At 42.4% G+C, this 21,693-nt stretch overlaps 1 protein-coding gene across 1 annotated transcript; it reads left to right on the top strand.

Moving 5' to 3' along the window:
- Positions 1-18,459, top strand: zbtb16b (zinc finger and BTB domain containing 16b). The gene is made up of 7 exons (XM_029516725.1): positions 1-98; positions 1,015-2,279; positions 4,729-4,826; positions 7,066-7,152; positions 13,962-14,132; positions 15,206-15,373; positions 15,944-18,459. Exons 2-7 carry the CDS (start codon positions 1,117-1,119, stop codon positions 16,171-16,173), a joined length of 1,917 nt encoding a protein of 638 aa, XP_029372585.1. The 5' UTR covers positions 1-98; positions 1,015-1,116; the 3' UTR covers positions 16,174-18,459.
- Positions 18,460-21,693: the final 3,234 nt, after the last annotated feature.

Here is a 21,693-nt window from a genome sequence, read left to right as displayed (position 1 = left end):
TGCTGACTTGGAGCAGGACTGAGTTTGGAGCGGGGACTGTGAAATGTGGAGGCATGATGTTTCCTGGATGATCGGCGGAGGACGTTAAGGAGACGGAGGTAAGAGGAGACACTTTCTCACTGCGCTCCGCTCAACTTCTCCTCAGAGTGGGACTCATTTGAATATTCCCACCGCAGCCAGTTTGGTGGCGGATTTATTTGGATTTCGGAGTCGTTTCTTCTGACAGCAGACATGTGGGAGCGAAGTTTGGCCTCAGTCTGGATCAGGATCTGACTAACTTGACTAAAGCTCAGTTTTTCGCAGTTCACGGTGACCGTCGGACTGTTTCTGTTTTATTTGTGGAGAGGACCCGCTCCGAGCAGGCGGTACATTTGTCGCACTGTCTGATAATAAAGGTGCATTTGTGTTGTGCACCTGATGCGCTCCGGTGTGGATGCAGGCGTCAGAGGGAGCGCTCATTAACTTCACACTTTCAGAACTTATCCGGGGATTTTTAGCGAAGTGCGCTCATTATTTCAACATGTTCCGTCAAGCACGTGTGCCGCTTAAATGAACTGACCAGCTGGCCTACCTGTTGAGGGCATAGGTGTGTGTGTGTGTGTGTGTGTGTGTGTGTGTGTGTGTGAGCAGCCTGATGAATTGAACCGTCACCTCTCAGTATGCAGACGTTATTACAGCGACGTGACCGCTTCTCAACTAGACCTCAGACTAATCACCCGCAATGGAAACTGTTGCTTTGCGCTTATCGACCTGTTGTCCTCCTTCACTGCTTAATTAAAATAAATAAACATGTTGGCTGCATGAAATCAAACCCCTGAAATGATCAAGAGGGGTGTTGTATTATTAAGGAAAATATTCTATCGGCTCTTTTTGATGAATGTTATTTAAAATAAACATCCCCATTGATTGAGCATGGATGGAAGTGTAGGCTGGCTATAATGAGCTGTCTTTTGCATCACATTGTAACTGAGAAAGGGGCTAATGATCCTCTCCCCCCCCCCCCCCTCCCCGCAGATCACAGACCCTCCACCCGCTAAAGGCAAGTGAGGCAGGCAGGACAGCCACACCTCATGCGTGGGTTCAGCAAAGGTCCGAGTGGATACGGGTCTAACAAACATGGGTGTGCTCCAGCTCCACAATCCCACTCACCCCAGCACGCTTCTGCAGCGGGCCAACCAGATGCGTCTGTCGGGCACCTTGTGTGATGTCATCATCACAGTGGACGGCCAGGAGTTTCCGGCGCACCGCACCGTCCTGGCCTGCACCAGCAAGATGTTCGAGATCTTGTTCCACCGCAGCAGCCTGCGGTACGCCCTGGACTTCCTGTCCCCCAAGACCTTCCAGCAGATCCTGGAGTACGCCTACACCGCATCCTTGCAGGCCACAGCAGAGGACCTGGATGACTTGCTGTACGCGGCTGAGATCCTAGAGATCGAGTACCTGGAGGAGCAGTGCCTGAAGGTGCTGGAGACCATCCAGGCAGAGGAGAGCCAGGAAGTGACGATGAGGAATCACGGCTCCGGCGACCACAGTGAGCACAGCCGGGCCAGGCACTGGAGGCACATGCTGATGTCCAAGAAGCATTCCATACAGGACGGACCCAACCACACCACCCCCACTGCTCTACACCACCTGGCCCTGTACCACATGGCAGACAGGAGCCCTCCTGGTCCGGAGCCCGAGGTTGCTCCCCAATCGAGCCCCAAGCTGGACAAGGAGGTCAACGTGGGGAGTTCCCAGCAGCCTCAGTTTTCCCAGGCCTCTGCTCTGGATCCTGCAACAAGTATAAAGTCAGAGAGGATGCAGGTAGACGATGCAAACAGTTGTGAGGGCAGGGCCTCCAGTGCTGGGGAGGGAAGCTGTGTGTCAGACCAGCCCAGAGATGACAGCCCAGGGACACCCCTGAGAGGCAGCGTGATCACCAGCGCTCGAGAGCTGCACACCGGCTCTGAAGACGGACGACAGGTGGTGGGGAATTCCCTCGACTGTTTCCCCGGGATCGCTGAGAAACATCTGGCCTCCCTCTACTCGGTGCCCTCCAACCACACAGGAGAGGGGATTCATCCAGTGTCAGTTTCGGTGGCCCCATCCCTGGGCGTACCACTGGACCCCAGGACCTACAGCGGTCTGCTGCAGCAAGGCTTGCTGCACCGAGAGCTCCTCAGCAGACTGGGCCAGTTCGCAGCGGGGATGAGACACGAGAGTCAGGCTCAAGGCCAGCAGTGCTGCGGCGAATGTGGTCTTCAGCTGCACAGCCGGCAAGCCATGGAGCAGCACAGGTAGCCTTCATCAACAGCACGTTTCTTTCCTCTCCCGCAGCACTGCAGGGTGTTTTAAATGTGATTTAGTATCCTGTAGTTTACCATCACACTACAAATTGTAATTATCACGTGCTAAAGCAATCAGTAAAAGCGCTGAGCAAAAATGAAGGGGAAAAAAAAACCTAATATTGGTTTATCGCCTGCTCCACATTTTTCCTGACAAACATGTTAGCTCTAATGAAAGATGTAAGGGATTTGCAGGCGCATGTTTTCTCGTGTGGTAGGACTTGATTATGCAGTTTAGAGGCTTTGGTCATCTTTGTTTTTGTTTTTTTTGTTTTTTTTTTTTTGGGGGGGGGGTTATTCTCTGGTTTCTTGGCCCTCAGGTTTTTCTCTTGAAGTACTATGAGAGTTCAAAGATAGAAGGAGCAACAGCAAATATGTTAATTTATTCTCAGGGACACCTGCACTCGTGTGTTAACAGTGAGATGTGTTGGGAAGTTTTGAATCAGGTCTTTGTCAGGGATTTGATATAAAGAGGCCTTGGTGTCTTATAATGTTATTTACAAAGTCCTATTTCTGAAATTCTATTTGATTATTTGTGTGGAAGTGTGTCTGGCTGTCTCCCAGGCTGTTTGATATGCATTTCTTTGCATCAGCAGAGAGGCGCCTCTCAGCAGGGACCGCACTGGACGCTTCAGCTAGATGATGGATAACTCGTGATTCTCTCTTTGTGTTGCAGTTTTTTTTTTTCTTATTTCTTCCTTTATTTATGAGCTTGCCAGTTTGTATTTTGTCATTGTTCTCGGAAAAGCTTTCCAATGACAACTTTCATTAACCCTTGTCAGGGTTTGACTCATGACTACAACCAAGACAATCTGTAATATGTGACTAACGGTGATTAGGATCACAGCCTTTCCCTGTCGTGGCCCTGTGGCTGACATTTCAGCCTCATGTGTCGAAACGGCACAGTGAAACAGAGCGTCCTCTGGGATATTTATTGATGCGAGTTGGTTCCTCATGGCGACAGGCGGATGTCCACAGGTTGAAGGAGTTGCATTGGTGGCACTGCTTGAGGAGGTAATGACGTTCGTGTAGGTCTGCAACCAGGTCACTGAGCGTACACCTGGGCTGAAGATTGACATTTGTAGTATTGTTAAAAAAAAGTGTCTCCTGGCACAGTCATGGTATGAAAGAAAAAAAATTTAGTTTCAGATTTAGAAATATGCAATATTTGTACAACATCGCTGACATTAGAAAAATAAAAACTCCTGGCCTTCGGGTCATTTTTAAGGGTTTCTGAAATCGCTGCAGATGAGACAAATTAATTGGCTGTTTTATATAATTAAAAGAAAAAGATTTTTTTGTATCCTTTGATAACTTTAAATTATATGTATGCTTCTTGAGAATTAAAATAATAAAATTGTGTTTTATAGGCATTTCTACATCTGTAAATGCATTTCGAATCATTTCTCTCTGTTAAACTGCAGAGGCAAATTAAGGGAGAATAGGGAAATGGGGAAAAGAATGTAAATTTCCACACATGGATTTAAACTGGGAATGAACTGATCCCATAACGAGCAACTTAAACTCTCCATATTTCATTAAGCCAATACTATTGTAATCTTATCTTACTGCATTGTTAACAGTGTAGACAGAAAAAGAATGTATCATGGTTCACAGAATGCCAAATGAAAAGCTTTCTAAATGAGCTAATGAGGTAAATTATCATCATCAAAAGTCAGTCAACTCTTCATGGCGACAGTAAAAAGCCAAAAAAGTGCCAGCGTTCCTGAGAAAGGCGCTCTAAAATGATTCCTTTCCCTTCATACGTACATGTTGGTTTTATGTGTGTTAAATTACATCCCAGGAGATTCATTTTGACCAGCGTGTGTTTAACAGTGCACTCTTTTGAGGCCGTTTGCTCTGCTGTGCACGGGGTGATATAAGGATAACAGTACAGATGCCTTGCATGCTTGAATGTGTGTGATATGATATGATAGGTTTTGCTGCTGGCGAAGCTTCAGCGAATCATCTTCCTTTCTCCTTTTCATTGCGATTGCAGGAGAAGTGTGTGCGTGCACATGTTGGGATGTGAATTTTTGTGTGTGTGTGTTTGTGTGCATGCCCAGTGTCTTGCAGTGCTGGCGGGTGGAGGCACGCGTATGTCTGCACTCTGAAATTAGCCAGATATCCTATTGTCTGTGTTCTTTTAGCATTCATGCATTGTGATTCACAACTCCAAGGGCCTCTTACACTAATGATGCTGCATTCAGTGAGGGATTCTTGCCGGAATTAAAACATGCTCCTCTTGTTACGAGGACAATGATGCTTCTGGGTTTGGGAGACTGTACAGAAAAGGCGCAGGAACAAGATACTTTTATAATCACGAGTGTGTTCTCTCTGTTCTTGTTGATCTGCTCTTGTCCCGGTTAACATGCTCACATTAGAGTTTGTCTTTCCACAGGAGGCTACACAACGAGGAGAAGGGCCACGGCTGTGAATACTGTGGCAAACACTTCCAGGACAGCATGCGGCTGAGGATGCACATGCTGTCTCACACAGGTACTTAGTAACTCTCACACTCTTCGTCTCTCAGTGTTCAGCGCTCATGAAGCCTCTTGATAGTGCGGCCTTTCAACTGCACCTGTTCATACTACAAGCCCTTCCTCCCTCCCTCCCCTCCTCCCACCAGTTAGTGCTGCTCCGAATACTTGGATCGCGCTTTCTTTTCCATGCTTAGGTCTATGTACCTCTCCCTCCTGCTACTCTCCTCCCCGTCTTTCTCCCTCCGTTTGAATCGTTTCTGTGTTTTTTCAGAGACTCTGGCAGCTCGCCAGCTCTGCCCCTTCTGAGTGATGACATCATCAGCTGCCGGCAGGCCTGGGTGTTCTGCCAGTGTTCCGAAGCGTGTGTGATGGCTCGCTCGCAGATGTGTGTCCAGGAACACACTGTACCCAAATGCAGACTTAATCAGACCTGACTGCTCTCCCAGCTACTTTATCCAAAATAGAGAAAGAGGAGCAGAGGGGCGGGGGTGGGAGGGTGGATCAGGGACTAAAAATGAAACTAAAACAGAAACCTCAACTAGGATGTGTGTGTAGACAAGGCGAAGTCCCTTGTTCAGGAATGACATACTGCTGAGAGATGAGAGAAAACCTGCTGCTTTAAACTTCACCTGAGTCGCCCCCCCCCCATGTCTATACCCTCCACACAACCCTAAACACACACACATATTGTCTTGGATTACTTGCAGACCTCGACAGCATGCGCTGATTTTCAATTCACAGTGACATCCACAACAGCAGCACCTTTTAACCTAATTTGAATTTTTGCATAAACTCTCCCCCTCCAAATGTGTCAACCTGTAATGCTACCAAAAAAAAAAAAAAAAAAAAAAAGAGATGGGGATCTCATTTCTTTGTCACTGTGTATTTCAGTATAGCAGCCTTAGATCCCGCTGGTTGCTAAGGAGCGAGTGCTCCACTGCTCTAATGGGCTGATTTGGTATTCAGCTCGATGCTGGCTCTTATTTTGGTATGCCAGACAAAGTGTTTTGATGGAGGACGATTGCAGCCGCGTCTGGAGACAGTTTGATGGTTTATGGATGAGAGCACACTCCGTGCCTTTGACTGCACAAGACAATGCACTATGTTCTCTTCTTCCCTTATCACACAATCTCACACTACACAACACACCACACTGGACAACGTCACACAACATCAGGATCTACAACGCTGTTCCAGTGTTACTATACAAGACTTCTCTCAACCAAGTTTTATTTTTTGCGCTGTGAAACAAAACGCACCACCCCAAACCGTAACAGTTTGTTTTCAAAAATTGTTGTTTTTAGAAATGAACAGGTTGGGGCTTTTCTGTTATTTGTGTGTAGCACTGGGAACAGTGGCACACTGTCTGTGCATAGAGGCATCGTAAGAGTTGAAAGAGGACCACATTTAGGCTGTAGCGCTCAGAGTTCCCAAAGCTTGTGGGTGTTTTAATGAGTCATTTTAACTTCATTTAAAGCCAGCTGAGCAGAAAATAGATCAGTGAATGAGCCCTGGGCCAGTATGGATCTGCAACCGATTTACATCTCTGTGAGAGCCAACCCACATCCAAACAGCTGTGTGTGCGTGTGTGTGTATGTGCGCATAGCTGTCCTGTGTCTCTCTGTGCAGGTGTGAGGTGAGTGTGGAACAAGGATTGAGTGTTTCTGCGAGCAGTATTCATACTTGTCTTTTTGATGCACTCATCAGAATAGACAAGGGCATTCCAAAGGTGAACTGGGAACTGTAGTTACAGTGTATGCAATGGGATTTGGGGTTTTGACTCTGAAGTGTTTTTTTGATAAAGGGATGTGCCGCAGGCGGGAAACGTCTGCTGTTGAGAGAACACCCAGTCCTTCTGTGGCCTCTCAGGCAGACAGTCTGCTCACTGTTCAGAGACTGATAACAGGGCACGGTAAATAAAACTCCTCAGCTTGACTCTTTTTTTGTCAAGAAGAAGGCCCGTTGCACCATGTCTGGTGCTTTTGTTTGTCTTGAGTTGTGTTTTTAATGGTGCTTTCCTCTGCTCCATTGTACTCTGCACATTTGCCTCGTTGTGTTAACACCTGAAAAGCACAAGTGTGTGACAAGCAAGCGTCTTGGGTGACTTCTGAAATAGGGCGCCTTTGTTCCTCTCTTGTTGCTTTTTTCATAGCTCTCTATAAATGTTAAATTAACTTACCTACTCTGTAGTTACAAGCACACATGTGTTCATGACTGATAAAGACACATTCTTACAAATTTGATTTTATCTACAGCTCCTGCAGAGGCGCTGGTGTGTGATCAGTGTGGAGCGACATTCTCCTCAGAGGATGCTCTGGAAGCCCACAGACAAACACACACAGGTATTTTACAAACATACACTAACACTCACAGCACATGTTTGGTTTAACATGGACAACGTGCATTGACCTGGAGGGTCAGCCATGAATAAAGACTTGTGTTTGTGGCTCTAAAATGGCTTGTCATGCTGGCAGGTTTAGATTGTTCCTGTCATTATGCTCCATCATTTATCAACATGGATGTGGGAGGCCCTCTCACATATCACCCAGTAATATCTGCTGGCATTCAGACCAGCGGCATGCCATTACACCATAACTATAACATCAAAGCACAAGTATTACAATTTCACAGACATGTTATTTTCATCTGCTGCCTGAGAGCGACTGGTGAGTTATTTACCTTACACTCACACACTCAACAAGATGAAATTAAGAAAACCCTATTTGTCCAGTAAGTGCCTGCCATTAACAGTTGGCACTGAGATGAGGCAATTTTTTTTTTTTTTTTTTTTTTTGGCTGAATGACTGCACAACCTGGATGGTGACTTGTGATTTGCAATCTGGACTCTTAAGAGTTTGGAACAACTTGCCCGAGAGGCTGAAATTATTTTCATCTCTTAAAATCAAATTTTAAGAACATTCAAATATGCATTCATATTTAAAAGAGAATTCAGTAATTCAATTATGAAGTTCAGGAGCATTATTATTAATTTTAATGCCACATTTAAGAAAAACATAGAAAGATTATAACAGATAGTCAGAAATGACTTCAACAATATAATAATTTACAACATACTCCCTCTTTGCACACATTTGGTACATAAATAAAATGTTCAAAACACACTACAAAGCTCCCTTGAAACAACAATAATAATCCATTAAAAATCAATGAATAGAAGGAAGTTTTAGAGTTTTGCTGGTTTTAATCAGTGAGAATTCTCTGCCAACATGACTTGTTTGTATTTTTAGCTCTTTGATCAATTAAGGAAACAGCCCTCTTGTGAAAAGTCTGATCTTTGACACCTTCTGAAAAAGAAGCTCTCAATAATCTAAATAAATACAACTTTTAATGACTAAAATGATCTTTCATAGCTCAAAGCTGTAAATTATTGTTTTAACTGAAAAAGGTGATCAGTGAGTTAACAGATAATCTGCAACTAATCTGATGATCAATATATTTATTGTTTCGAGTTTTGTTGAAGGAAAAATAGCACCAAATGAATAACTTTAGGGTTAGACTGCTGCTGGAACAAAGAAGCATCATGAAACCTTGAGTCTTGGACATTTTATCAATTGCTTTGTTTTGTCTATAAAAGTATAGACAATAAAGAAAATGTAGGATTTGGTCTATAATGACGCAGCTGCATTGTAGTGAGACTTACAACAAGAGTTTTCCTCGGACCTCTTTGACTGTGAAAAATTGTGGGATTGTTATCAGGTGGTGCGTATGCCTGACAGTGTCAGAATCCACACCTTTTCTGCTACTGTCAGAGAAAGGTGATAACCCTCTCAGGAGAACTGGCATGTAACTGTAACTCCAGGTGGCACACACAGTATGAATAGTTAATAGATGTGGACATGGAGGGGTGTTAACGATGCCCAGAAGTTTCTACCCTCGTCTGCCCGTGTTGTAAACATCCAGAGCTTGGTTTCAGCTTGGCAGTGTATTCGGAGCAGGGTACAGGAGGGCATTACTCTCACATTCTGTCATGATCTCAGCTCGGCCTGCTGTGACACGCAACCCTTTTCACTCACTCTTATTGTAGCTCTCACAGTTGATGGCCCTGAGCTACAGGTAATTTAATCGGCTGTGTTGAGGTTATGTGGGGAAATTATGACACTGCTCCAACTCAATTAAAAGAGTTAATAAATATCACCTGCATTTTATTTCTCCTGAAAACACGCAATCTATTAGCATTCAGTACCAATGGTACAGCCATGGCTTTAATTTGCCATGTGGCATAACCAGAGAGCCAAATGAGTTTCCTCTTATCAGATTAACACTTCAGCTGCATCACTGCTGTCCACCTCCACTGGAAGGGGAATAATATGGCTGTTGGGAGACTTTACTCTGAAGCAATTTGGCAACACTGGCTGCAAGACCACTTTACAGTGAAAGTCTCTCTAGCCATTTTGATATGTCAAAGGTGAATGGCCGTGGGTTACTGGAGTTAGAGATCAAAAAGAGAGGGGGTGGAGTGGACTGTGGGAAGGAAGGGGGTAGGGGGTATGTGAGGACTTCCTGAGGGCAAGAGGATTGCTGTTGGTGTTGGATGCCAGGGCTGAAAGGAAAACAACATCATGTGCTGCTGTTTACTTCTCACCACAGCACTGTCATAGTGTCCTCTGACCTACTTGTCAGTGCCCAAAATAAAAGAATGGATCTGTCTCTGAATTGCTCTCACAACAAAGGGGTTTGTTTCATCAGAGCAAGTGAAGGGTCTGGGGCACCAAGCTTTCAATATTGGTGAAACCCAAGTCTATATCTTATCTGCAGCACACAAAGAAAGTGGCTGTTTATCCTTCAAACCATACTGACTGACCATTTTGCCACCTTACCTTCAAGGCAAAGGCCATAAGAGTGGTGCCTTTGTGTACTCACAGCAGCTGCACTGTTTCCACAGATTACAGGCTGCTTCATCAACTGAATAATATTACCTTCTGTCCAAACCCTAATTAAACCGTCCTGTGGTCCATTCAGATACAGCCCAGGCTTTTTAATACAGCCTTCTTAATGCAGACCTTTTAGCATGCCTAATTGATGCTCCGTCATCATACTGCACTCTCCTGTTAACACTCAGTCGTAATTCGTACAAGTCTTAAACTGAATTGGACGGTTCTCTGCTGAGCCATTGTGGCACTGGTATTTATTTGTGCTGATTGTCAGGATACAAAGGCTTGTGATATCCTGTCATCTCATGCAAAACTGAATGTAGCAGATTAAGAAAATACTACAAACACTCTGAGAAACACTGAGAAGTGAGGCGACCTCAATGAACCGGTCCATGGACTGGTGGTTAAACACAAGCTACGTATCTCTTGTTGCATTAATTATTGAGCTGGCTGTTCGTCACTCGGGTAGATTAACAGTCTACCGATGAGCACCCGGGTTGTTTAAGGTACTGTAGTGTTTATATGTGCTACTTCAGCTGCCACATCTAAGGCAAGAGCCTGCATGAACACATACACTGTATGAATGCACAGGGTCATGTGAGGTCTAGCACATAATGTATCCTACAAGACTGTGTATGGTTGAGTGGGGGATGTCAGTGAGACAGCACAGAGTCAGCAAACTGCATGAACACTGAAGAGAGCCTTGGGAAACAGTCTATGGTGTTTTCCCATTGCATTTTCTAGCTGGTGGACACTATCAGCCATGATGCAATGTTATAAATGTGTGAAAGCAGTAAGCTGTATTTTTATGGCCTTAACTGGCCGTCATTCACAATTTACTGAAATAAACATCTTTACAGATAAGTTTCTGTTAAATTGGAGAAAACTATTTGCAAAAGATTTGCATGTTTTTGTTTCTGTATGAAGCAATATTATTTACAAATCAATCAGTGGTAATGGTGGGTAGCGGGCACTAAAGTTAAGATTAACACAGAAGAAATTATACAGATTTGCGGGTGTCAGTGAATACAATCTCTTGTTCAATTTGCAGTGGGTTTACTCCCAGATTCTCAGGGTGGGAAAACTTTTGTTTGCAGGTTGAAAAGAAACAGGCTGCGCTTATTTGTGAATGAAGGGATTAGCTTGAACACTTCACCCCAACAAGGACCATGATCCTATCTGGTTGCCTAGACACATGGTTTTGTTTCTTAGGCAGCGTGAGAGCCTGGCTGGCTCCCACCTCAGTTGGAGATGTGGCAGATGTATTAAGGCAGAGCATGTTAAATCACATGAGCACACACATCGCCACATCGTTAGTGGAGATATGCTGAAATAACATTAACCGCCCTATGTTACAGAACTAATTGTGCATTAAACAAGCACCTCAGTAATATAAACCAGACAGTAAACATTCATTTCTTCTACATCATAGGAGACTTGCTTGGAAGTAAATCATTATTCTCACTGTTCAGGCTCCCTCCCTCTAAACACAATGCTCAGTCAACTCTCCAGCCTTTGAGGAATACCATTGATTACATCGTATTTAACCTATTGAGGGCTAAGGGTCAGGGGGTCATCTTGTGCTTTGAGACCAAAATCCCAGGCCCATTGTCTGGTTAAGGGTGAGAAAGCAGGGGGCAATGACAGCCAACTTTAGGGCTTATTCACTCATAAAAAAAGCTCCTCCACACTTATTGCCAAAGCTTACTGGAAAACTCAACAACTGCAAATCTTTTTTGTTTGAAAAGTTAACAGAGCACAGCGAGGCGAAATGCCACCACTAACGCATACAAACGCTTCCTTGCCTCCGAAGGTTTTTGTTTACACTTCAAGATATTGTCATTTTTATTTTCAGCGCCGGTTGCGCGGAATGAAATCGAAAACGACTATAGAGCTGTTGTCACCGTGTGTCAACCTGAGATCAAGAGTGTTATTCTTGTGACAGAATATTTGTCATGTTTCTATTGTCAAGTTTGAGCATTGTTGGTGACAGAGGGATCAGGATATACATCAGTGAGTGTCTGTGAGTGTGTCGGAGAGTAACAGTTCAGCTCCTGAAAGAAAGTGGAGCGTTAAACTTTCAGAACAGCTGGAATAAAGCACATAAACTATATTGAAATCACCACTTACAATATATGATAGTTAATAGAGAGAGTGAAGAAAGAGGATAATTTAAGTAGCTTTGAAGTAACTGCAAGGTTGATAATGTGTTATTCAGTTTGTTAAGGGCTCTGCTCGCCTGCAGCTGAATTAACCTGGACCCATTGGAACAGAAAGTACTCCACCTACTGGCTACAGCAAATACTACCACAGAAAGTAGTTAAAGTGAATCAAGGCTCCACATCGCAGGTCATGCAGAGAATGTGTTTTTTATGCTTCTTGAATGTCTTTAGCACTTTCCGATAGATCATTATCCGGACTACACTGTTGCACTGTGCTTCGTGAACGGGCATTACTTAGGTAGGACTCAGGCAGAGAGTGAAGCTGGTTAGACAGTGAAAGGATTTCCTGTATGGTCAGCAGATGAGGGGAGAGGGGAGGGTGCAGAGGCGTTGAGAATGGAGGGTCTTTTGTCTTCAACTAAAATATTGTGATCCGTGGGTGAGAAAGGGCCTTGGTCATTAGGCGACAGCATAAAGACGGGGATTGTAGGAGTTGTGTGAGTAGCCTATGACTAATGGGCTTGGTCAATGAGGGCCTGAACCACATTGTGTAACCATTGTGTAAGTCCACAGGATAAAGCCCCTGAAAAGGTGCAGTTTATTCCTCAGGCTCACCTCCCTCCAGGATTGTTAAGATGAGGGAATGTCTTTCATCCCTTCTCCTTTCTGTTAATAGTTAGGAATGATCACTTCCATTAGAGTTGTTTTGGAGGGAAAATTTTAAAACTAGGTTGAGGAAATAGCACTATAGCTTAAAGGAAAGACTTTGTGTATTCATGCCAAATTGCACTTGAAATGGTAAAACCAAAAAAAACATATTGCTTTCTTTTCTGTACAACTTGTGATACAGGGATTAGTAAACAAAACAGTGAATGTTTCTGATTTATCCCTGAAATGTGAATTTCATGATTTGTTCCTCCTTTTTTCCCCGATTTGAACAGGCTTGTCTGTTAACTTGATTGAACCTAAAGCAAGTGTCTGACACTCTTCCCTCTTAGTATGAGTGTGCTGTATCCCTTTCCCTGCGTTAATTCCAATTTAATTGCCAGTTGCCTCAAGGCACTTCAATAACAGTAACAAATGATTTGATTTAGTGGACCTCATCAGACTGCATTTTAAATGCGACACAGCAATCCCACTTGAATTCCAATGAAGTGCTGGCACAGTCCTCTGTTTACTAATGATCCTCCGCTGGAGATGTCTGATTGAATCTGAGTCAGGAGCAATGGGACCTGCTAGCATTGTAAATGATCTGCAACCTGAGCAGACAGAGAAATAAGGACCTCATAATCTCACATTAAAGCCTCACTCTCCAGGACACGCACATTATGTCCAAGGCAGCTGATTAACCAGTTCCTTAGTCTTACCACACATATGAATTCGTAGCAGTCAAACAGACACAGTCCAACACTTGTTTGCAGCACTCAAATCCATTCTGGCATTCACAGCCTGTAGATCAGGTGTTGACTGTATGACAGCCAATGGCTCTTCTTCACAAAGCCATTTTGACTTAAACTACCCTACCAGCAGCTCCCTATCTGTATTCCTCTCCACACTCTGTGCAACAGGAAACCAGCCCCAAAGAGATGCCAGGTCACACGCAGGATTAAACTGGATTGTGTTTTTTCCTGCAGTCCTGCCTTTAATGGCTTGATATCACTACTTAACATTCTGCACAGAGCACATAGTGTAGGCATCATTTAGGGTGGAGCTACTATCAGCCGCTTTTTGAGCACACAGACACAGAACTTCACAGGCTGCAGCTGACTCCTGATGGGGAATGAAGAGAATAATTACACATCTAACACACCAGGAAGGAGCCATTGATTGTGTGATTGGCATGCTGTGCATTGTGTGGGAAATTCTTAAGGAAAACAATGACTTTCGTGGTTTAAAATAGAACATATAAAGACTCACAGCAGAAAGCGCCTCTGGGTTTTTAAGGGAGTTAGTTTAGGTAGAGGCACTTGCTCTTTGAAGGAAGCTTTTCTCTCTGAGGACTCACACAAAGTTGAAGTGACCCAGTTTCCCCACTTAAGGCCCTGTCTGTATATGGTACTGAAATAACTGTGCGTCTGTGTCTTGTGTGTTCTCCAGGGACTGACATGGCGGTGTTCTGTCTGCTTTGTGCAAAGCGCTTCCAGACCCAGAAGGCCCTGCAGCAGCACATGGAGGTCCATGCAGGCATGCACAGCTACATCTGTAGCCACTGTGAGCGCCCCTTCCCCAGCCACACTACCCTCAAAAGACACTTAAGATCACATACAGGTGAGACATGGATCATTTGCACCATCATCCTTCTCTTTGGTGCCATCCCCTGCTGCAAATGTGAAGAACGAGACAAAGGGGGTGGGTATATATTTTAGTATTCGGTTTAATTTCCTTAGGTTATTGGCTCTCAGGTTTAAGTCAATTTGCATGCATCCTCTCCCACCCTCCTTTCTCGCTCTCTATAAGATGACTCACTTCTCTGATGACAGCACTGTACCGTTATGGCCGGTGCATATTTTGGGCAATTTCATCCTGTTTATATTTTGGGTTCTTATACAGCCTTTGGGCTTCTGCAATTCACGGCTGTCAGTTCTAGTGTGGTTCACCAAAAAAGATAGAGGAAACCCAAATAAATATTGAAGGAAAAGCAAATGGAAATGACTTGTCTGTGTGTTCTACCGAGGGTGAGTCTTAGTGCCGCAGGAGACAGAGAGATATTCACTGAAAAGATGTCCCCCTTTCTTCTTTCACCTTAAATAACCCTCCCAGCTGTCAGAATGGCTTGATGTCTAGACAGGAGAAATACATAATTGATGTGAAGAGACAGAAGTGAAGGGAGTTTTGGCCATGGCATCGTATCTTGTTTGTATGCCATTCTGCTTGGAAGTAACATTTTGTAAATGTCATCTGCTCCACAGTGGGGTGGAGGATTGGGGAGAATCGGCCTGTAATGAGGAGAGCAATGTATCCTCTGACTTGGCTGTTGCTGTGGACACTGAGATAATGAGGCACATAGGTCATTGGAGATGAGTCAAACCCTCAGCCTAGGAGAGAAATAGATTAACTACAGTATAGAAAACAGAGCAGCACATGCCTGGAGGACTTTTATTTGCTATTAGCAGACAGCCGGAGGAGTGTCCTCATGTCACAACATTAGCAACGTTTGAAAGCATATTATCTCCCCGTTTGATATGCATGTGCACAAAGGGCTTTGTGACTATTTGACCTATGCAGCTACATATGAACCATACCATGCCGTGCCAAGGATAAAGTTAGTATTTAATGTTTCTCACAGATAATGGCCTGTCCTAGTGATGTGGCTGATTTTGTGACACAATATCGTGTTTCAGGTGATCACCCATTTGAGTGTGAATTCTGCGGGAGCTGTTTCAGAGATGACGGCACGCTGAGGGGCCATAAACGCATCCACACAGGAGAGAAGCCTTATGAGTGCAACGGCTGTGGGAAGAGGTTCAGCCTCAAACACCAGCTCGAGACACACTACCGTGTACATACAGGTGCGAGTTCAAAGACCAGTCATTTATTTTGTGCTTCATGCACACGCTCTTATCGTGGAAAACACACAAAGCAATGCATATGATGCAGCTTTCAAGTTAAAGTCGATCGATCTGGCAAAAAGGCGAAATCTGTCTGTGTCACATATTTCCTGCCACATTTCCGACACCTGTGGCTTATAAACAAGTGCGTTCTATATATGTACAAAACTGTTTTTCTCTTTAAATTTAGCGGGTGCAGCTTATATGCAGGTGCGCTCTATAGTCCAGAATTTATAGTAATTTAGAGAGAACTACTATTAAACATGTTAAAAAAAAAAAAAAAACATTCAAATGAACTTATCCTATGCAATGCAAAGGTCAGAGAGGAGCTGAATTTGTGCTTGTTGACGCTGACTGATCAATACCTATTGTCAAACTAAAGGCAACTGAAATAAGTCTAATCCTACGGCACGTACACCAGACAATCACACAATAGGTACAGAGGACTGAAATAGAAGTGACTTCCACGTCACCTGGCAAGTCCCAGGCTCTAGGTCTACTAGGATAATGCTGTACTGTTGAATTTTTCAGGTGAGAAGCCATTTGAGTGTAAGCTGTGTCACCAGCGGTCCAGAGACTACTCAGCTATGATCAAGCACCTGCGGACTCACAACGGAGCATCTCCATACCAGTGTACCATCTGCCAGGACTTCTGCCCGAGCCTGGCCGCCATGCAGAAGCACATGAAGGGCCACAAACCTGAGGAGGTGCCAGCAGACTGGAGGATAGAAAAGACTTATCTGTATGTGTGTTACGTCTGAGCAGGACTTGGACACCATTCACAATCTGACATGTACAAACAGACACACACAATCGGGTGAAAACCTAGATAACTTCAAAACTGATGATTTTAAAGCTGAAGAAATAAATGCTTCTTCATTGGTTTAGAAAAAAAAATGTCAGGACTAGATAAACTGCATTGTGGGATATGTCATTCTGGGAGAGATAAGGGTTTTACCCAACAACACACAAGCATGTGCACAAATGTATGTACACACTAGCGCTGTGCTGCCAATAATTTGTCATTTAAAAAAATCTAAAAAGCGTTTCACAAAACTGTATCTTCAAATTTTGTGCAAGCAACAGTCCAGACCAAAGAGATGCAGGTTGTATGAAACTCAAATTCCTGTATTTTGAGTGGTCAGAAAACATTTAGCATCTTTCCCTGGAAAAAAAAAAATGCACAAAAAATACAACAAAAACAAAAATGATTAGTTATGAAAATTGCTGACAGTTTGCTGATGACCTAACTTAACAGCCCAAACACAACAGAAAATACTCCCTCTCACACACGTGCATTTGTACACATACAGTTTTGGTAACATTATCTCTAATGGATCCACTGTGGTTAAAATCAGTGCCACAGTGGCTGTGACTGCTGACCTGTGTGTGTCACAGGAGCTTTTTGATTGATCGCTAAACCAACCTGGGTCATTGTCTATGATTGTGCAGTAGGTGTTGAAAGCAGGCTTGATTTGCTAAACCTGGCAAGGTTTTTCTCCTAATTTTCTGTGATTTACTTTTTCTCTGCTGTTGGATTTTTATTTTGGAGTTGGTTATTTTCTGCATGTTTTACTTGAATGGCTACCATGTTTTGACTTCATAAGCCTGATCTCTTTAATTGCCTTGTCTTTTTGCAGTGGGTGTTTTTCTTTCCAGGTAACTGGCTCGCAATTTGAGTTTTTCTTGCAACAAAATAGATTTTGCTATTTATATGTCGCTTATTTGTTACCAAATATGTACTGGTTTTCATCACAAAGTCGATGTCTCTCGAGATGATTTCTAGTAGAGTGAGCTCTACCTCTCCTTACTCTAACCATTTGTTCATACCTACTGCAAATGATTCATCCATCAGTAGGTTTAATTTTCTAACAAATTCGTCACAACGTAAATGGTCAAACAGTGTGTAAAAAATCTGAAGAGCCTAAAATGGCTTCTGTGTAGTTTTTTATCATCAACTATATATAGATGTCTTATAAAAATCACAGAATCAGACATTTTGAGAAGAAAATTAAAGGAAACATGACAAGACGGTGGGTTTTTTTTGTTGTTGTTTGTTTGTGTTTTGTTTAGTTTTTTACAAAAGATGAAAAGAAAATTCTGACATTAAATCACTATGAGCAGGTTATCGTCAGTTGTAGTGTAGCTGTAATGTACAAACTGTCATGGTATGTTATTCCCTTATGTGAGCCTAACACAGGCCTTATAGATTTAAACATGTTGTATTTTTGTATTACAGTAATTTGCTATTTGTTTACATTTGGTATGATTTAAGAAACGTCTTAAAGTGTGTGTTTTATAAGTCTGATTTGATTAAGATCCCTCCCTTGTGCCTCTTTTATAAGTAGCGCATCAATGTGCTTGAGTACATGGGTCTGTGCTATCAGTAGTTGTTTCTGGGTGTTTGTTTATTGTTACTTAATTAAAGTTAGACTGCCATGTAGATCCACTTTGTCTCAACATTGCAACTGGAAGCAACATACTGTGATAGTGGCTGATACTCTGATGCAAGTTCCAAGCAATTTTGATGTAAAAGTACATGCTTGTCTCAAATTATTTCCTTCAAAGTAACAATGGACTGAGATCTTTGGATGAAAACTGTGTTATAGCAAATCTTGGCATGTGTGGGCATTACCAATGCCTTCTTAAGTAGCCAACAACACTCAGTGCCATGAAAACACACATTCACTGTATCTATTCTACATGAACATGCACTATAAATGGATTTCCTTGGTGGACCAAAAGAAATAGAGCACTTTTGTTTGAAAAGGGGTTTTTCTTTGATCTTTCTATGTTGTGATAATGCAGATGTCCTTTTATTTGATGTGTCCTAGAAGGATGTGATTAGCGTTGTTTAGATTATGTCAATGTCTGTCTACCTCAGGGCCAGATCAAAGCTCGACCTGGTATCCAATCAGGGTTGTTCTTCTTGCCATGTGTGCAGTAAAATCCCTCTTCATTACAGCTTTGTAACACAGTGTGTGAAAGTGTTTTCTCAGTGTGGATTCAGGCACAACTCTGTATACATCAGTGTTCAGTGGCATGGATAAAAAAAGAATAAAACAATTTACTATTTTATGCATCCTGCCCCAAAGCCTTTTTTGTCTTATGTGTCACCACAGCCCATAAATGAATGAATTAGCTCTTATTAATACCACCAGTCACAAAAAAATATATTAATTTGAACAGATTTAAAATTGTTTGACACAATTTATCAGAATAATTTTGCATACAGCTGAACTATTAATGTTTAGTCTGGTCATTTATCCATTCAATGGGCTACTACACTTAACAACAAGTAGTGTAAGTCTGATCACTTAGCACTTCCAAAAAATAAAAAATAAAATAAAATAAAAACCACTCACCAAACACACACTGCTTTTATAATAAACACATGTATTCATATGCAACCATATGTCAATGATACATCTTGCACTTGAAATGCACCACTGTCGATAAAAAGCTGGACCTTTTGGGCCACAGTTGAAACTTTTTTTCTTTTTTTTTTTTTTTTTTGGACAAATTGTTTCAACCATTCATCTATGATTAACTTTTGCAATCTATTTGCACCAATCACCTATTCTATAATATATAACTAATTATACAGCTTTATATTTACAGATAGTTGTGCATAGATAGGTAAAGGTGGAAAAACAGCCGTAGTGGCTAATGGTCAGGTTAATCAACTGTTCAGGTTCACCTGCTTAATTAATAGTTTTCATGCAGTCTGAAATCACGACCTGTGACTCAGTAAATGAGATATTTTCACTCATTCTTTCCACATGCTGACTATAAACTGCCCACATATCTATGGGGAGCATGAATCCCTCGGGGAATCCTGGCTGTGTATTGAGAATCTCTTTCTCCACACCCTTTCAAAGCCCCAATTCAAACTTAACATTTCACTTTTACAGCCCTGCCCATCATCCAAACCAAGACAATGCTGTTGATCCTGTTAATAGTTTACTGGCTCCTGCCACAAACCCTCACAGTCTAAAGCTGTTTATTGAGTTTGTCTGTCATCTGGGCTACTTGCACACAGCTGGAGGCATTCCCGACTTTGTGGTGACCTGATGGCACTCTACCAGAGCCACAGCTGGCCTTCGTTTTATCCCCGATGTTAGAAGCAGCTATAATTCAGTATCTTAGCTTTCCTTTCTCTCCCTGACAGCACAACAAATGTGAAACTTCTTAATTACTGTACATTTTCTGATATTAGGTTTTTATGTCGCTTTGGGATTTAGCAGGTGATTGTGCAAGTGCAACGTGTTCTTTTGGTTTCCTTCTCTAACCTTGCTCTTTTCCCATTAAGTCTGAGTACCGTCTGAGAACAACAAATGTTTTATTTTGTAATGCATTTTCTAGCTACATGACTTTAAATCCTTAAGCTAAATTCCAGCGTTCAGTGTTTACAGTTTCTCTCCACAATTATCTTGTTTTCCAGTGCTTTGGTTTTTTCAGTTCATTCATTTTACCAAAAAAATTCAAGCTTCATGTGCATATAATGTGCAACTCCATTCCATCAAAATTGGGTCCACTGAGCAGTGTAAACATTGTGTGTGTGTATATATAGATTTAGTCTCTAACCCAACCTCTGGGCTCCAGACCTCCAATGGTTATCTGAGGGGCTACAAGTTGATCAACAAGTAAAAAAGATATGAAAGTTTTATTTTGTTCATTTTTAAAAAGGTCACAAACCACAACGGTTGGGAACCAGCAACTTTGCTTTAAGTGAGCAGAGATGGAGGGTACCAAACTAAAATTGATTGCAGTCAACTTGATGGCATAGCAAATTTGCAGGTTGCAGTTATTCACCTCAACCAAACTTCATTTTTTATTTATTTTGTAAATACACATGGCATCAACACAATCAGATGATAACCATTGAGAGCTATAACCTTAGACATAAGAGCACATATGCAAGGTTTTGACACCAAAAAGACTCTGAAAGGGCACTTCAACAAAGCAAAAGAGCTACTAAATAGAAAACAATTACATTAGCACATGAAACAGCAATTTAGAAGAGAAAACCTATTTTAATTTCCTTTTAAAAAGAAGCTATTTTATCTCTAAAATCAAGTATTAATTTCCCTGAGAGAAAATGCATTGTCAAATTAATTTACACCATCCATTATCTTCTTAATTGTTTAGCAACAGATTGATTTATTCATTTGTAAATTCTTAATGACATAATCTTTTTTATTGCCCAATTATATCCCTCTGCATAATTAGCTCAACTGTGCATTTTTAAATCAATGAATTGGTTTGTGACTTTGCATTTGCACGATATTTTGAGTTTGTCATTACCCGAGAGCATTGCACAAGCTACATTGTCCCTTGTTGCATCAGCAGATGGAGGTTAAGTGCCTTGCTCAAGGGCATGTAGGAAGTAAACAGCGGTTGAAAAACTTGTGTGAAAAGCTAAATTTTTTGATTGATCCAACCATATGGCCTGAACCATTTCTTTCTAACTTCATAATCCTAAGGAAGAAAAAAAAAGGCCCTGAACCAAATATGCAATCTTGACTGTGAATTAAATGACAATCACCTTTGTAACCTCTCCATCTCTAACATCAGCTCTGCCTCCAGTCCAAGGCCACGCTCAGTGGAGGAGCAGATTGAGTGGGAGCCAGTGTTAATGTAATCTCCTCTATTTAATTAGACTGAGCGTGGTGGGCAGCTAAAACAAACCACATTACCCACCATCTGGTGGGGAGCAGCTCTGCTCTTACCCACCCTCACTATCATTAGCCTCTACAAGACAAGACACAAATGCATACATGACAGCTATTTATTCATCCTGCCACTTTCAATACAGATACAACTGCATACCATTTAGTGGCTATGATGAGGCCATACTCATGCCTCTCACAAATGTACTGTCCTGATAATATGTACCACAGCAAAATGTCCAACTTTAGATTGTTCTCAAAGATTTTAACTATAGGAGCCCCCACATGTCCAGAATTGTTGTGTTATAAACTTAAATATATTCAGAACATATTCAAAATACTGAAGATGGTAGAAGTTTGAAGGACCAAGTAATCAAAATGTTGTGTTTCAAACCTCTGGCTGAATGTCAAGCTGCACAACGTTAAAGCAAAGTGTACTCAGACTTTGACAAAGCCTTCGTAACTCCTCAATGATAGTATTTAGCTTTACCACAAGAGGACAGTGTGCGACCACAGCTGACATGCAGGAGACTGCAGCCTGCAGCCTGCAGGATGAGCTTGAGCAAAGAGGATTTAGTGCTCCACAGCAGGCAAAGCTCACTGGCAGCC

Source organism: Echeneis naucrates, chromosome 13 (genome assembly GCF_900963305.1).
Source record: "Echeneis naucrates chromosome 13, fEcheNa1.1, whole genome shotgun sequence".
Lineage (NCBI taxonomy): Eukaryota > Metazoa > Chordata > Actinopteri > Carangiformes > Echeneidae > Echeneis > Echeneis naucrates.
Note: the sequence above shows the minus strand (reverse complement) of the source record. Positions and strands in the feature narration are given on the sequence as shown.

Coding starts and splice junctions, on each gene's coding strand:
- zbtb16b (XM_029516725.1), top strand. CDS start 1,117: ATGGGTGTGCTCCAGCTCCACAATCCCACTCACCCCAGCACGCTTCTG. Junction 7,153..13,961: donor CCACAGACAAACACACACAG/GTATTTTACAAA, acceptor TGTGTTCTCCAG/GGACTGACATGGCGGTGTTC. Junction 14,133..15,205: donor ACACTTAAGATCACATACAG/GTGAGACATGGA, acceptor ATCGTGTTTCAG/GTGATCACCCATTTGAGTGT.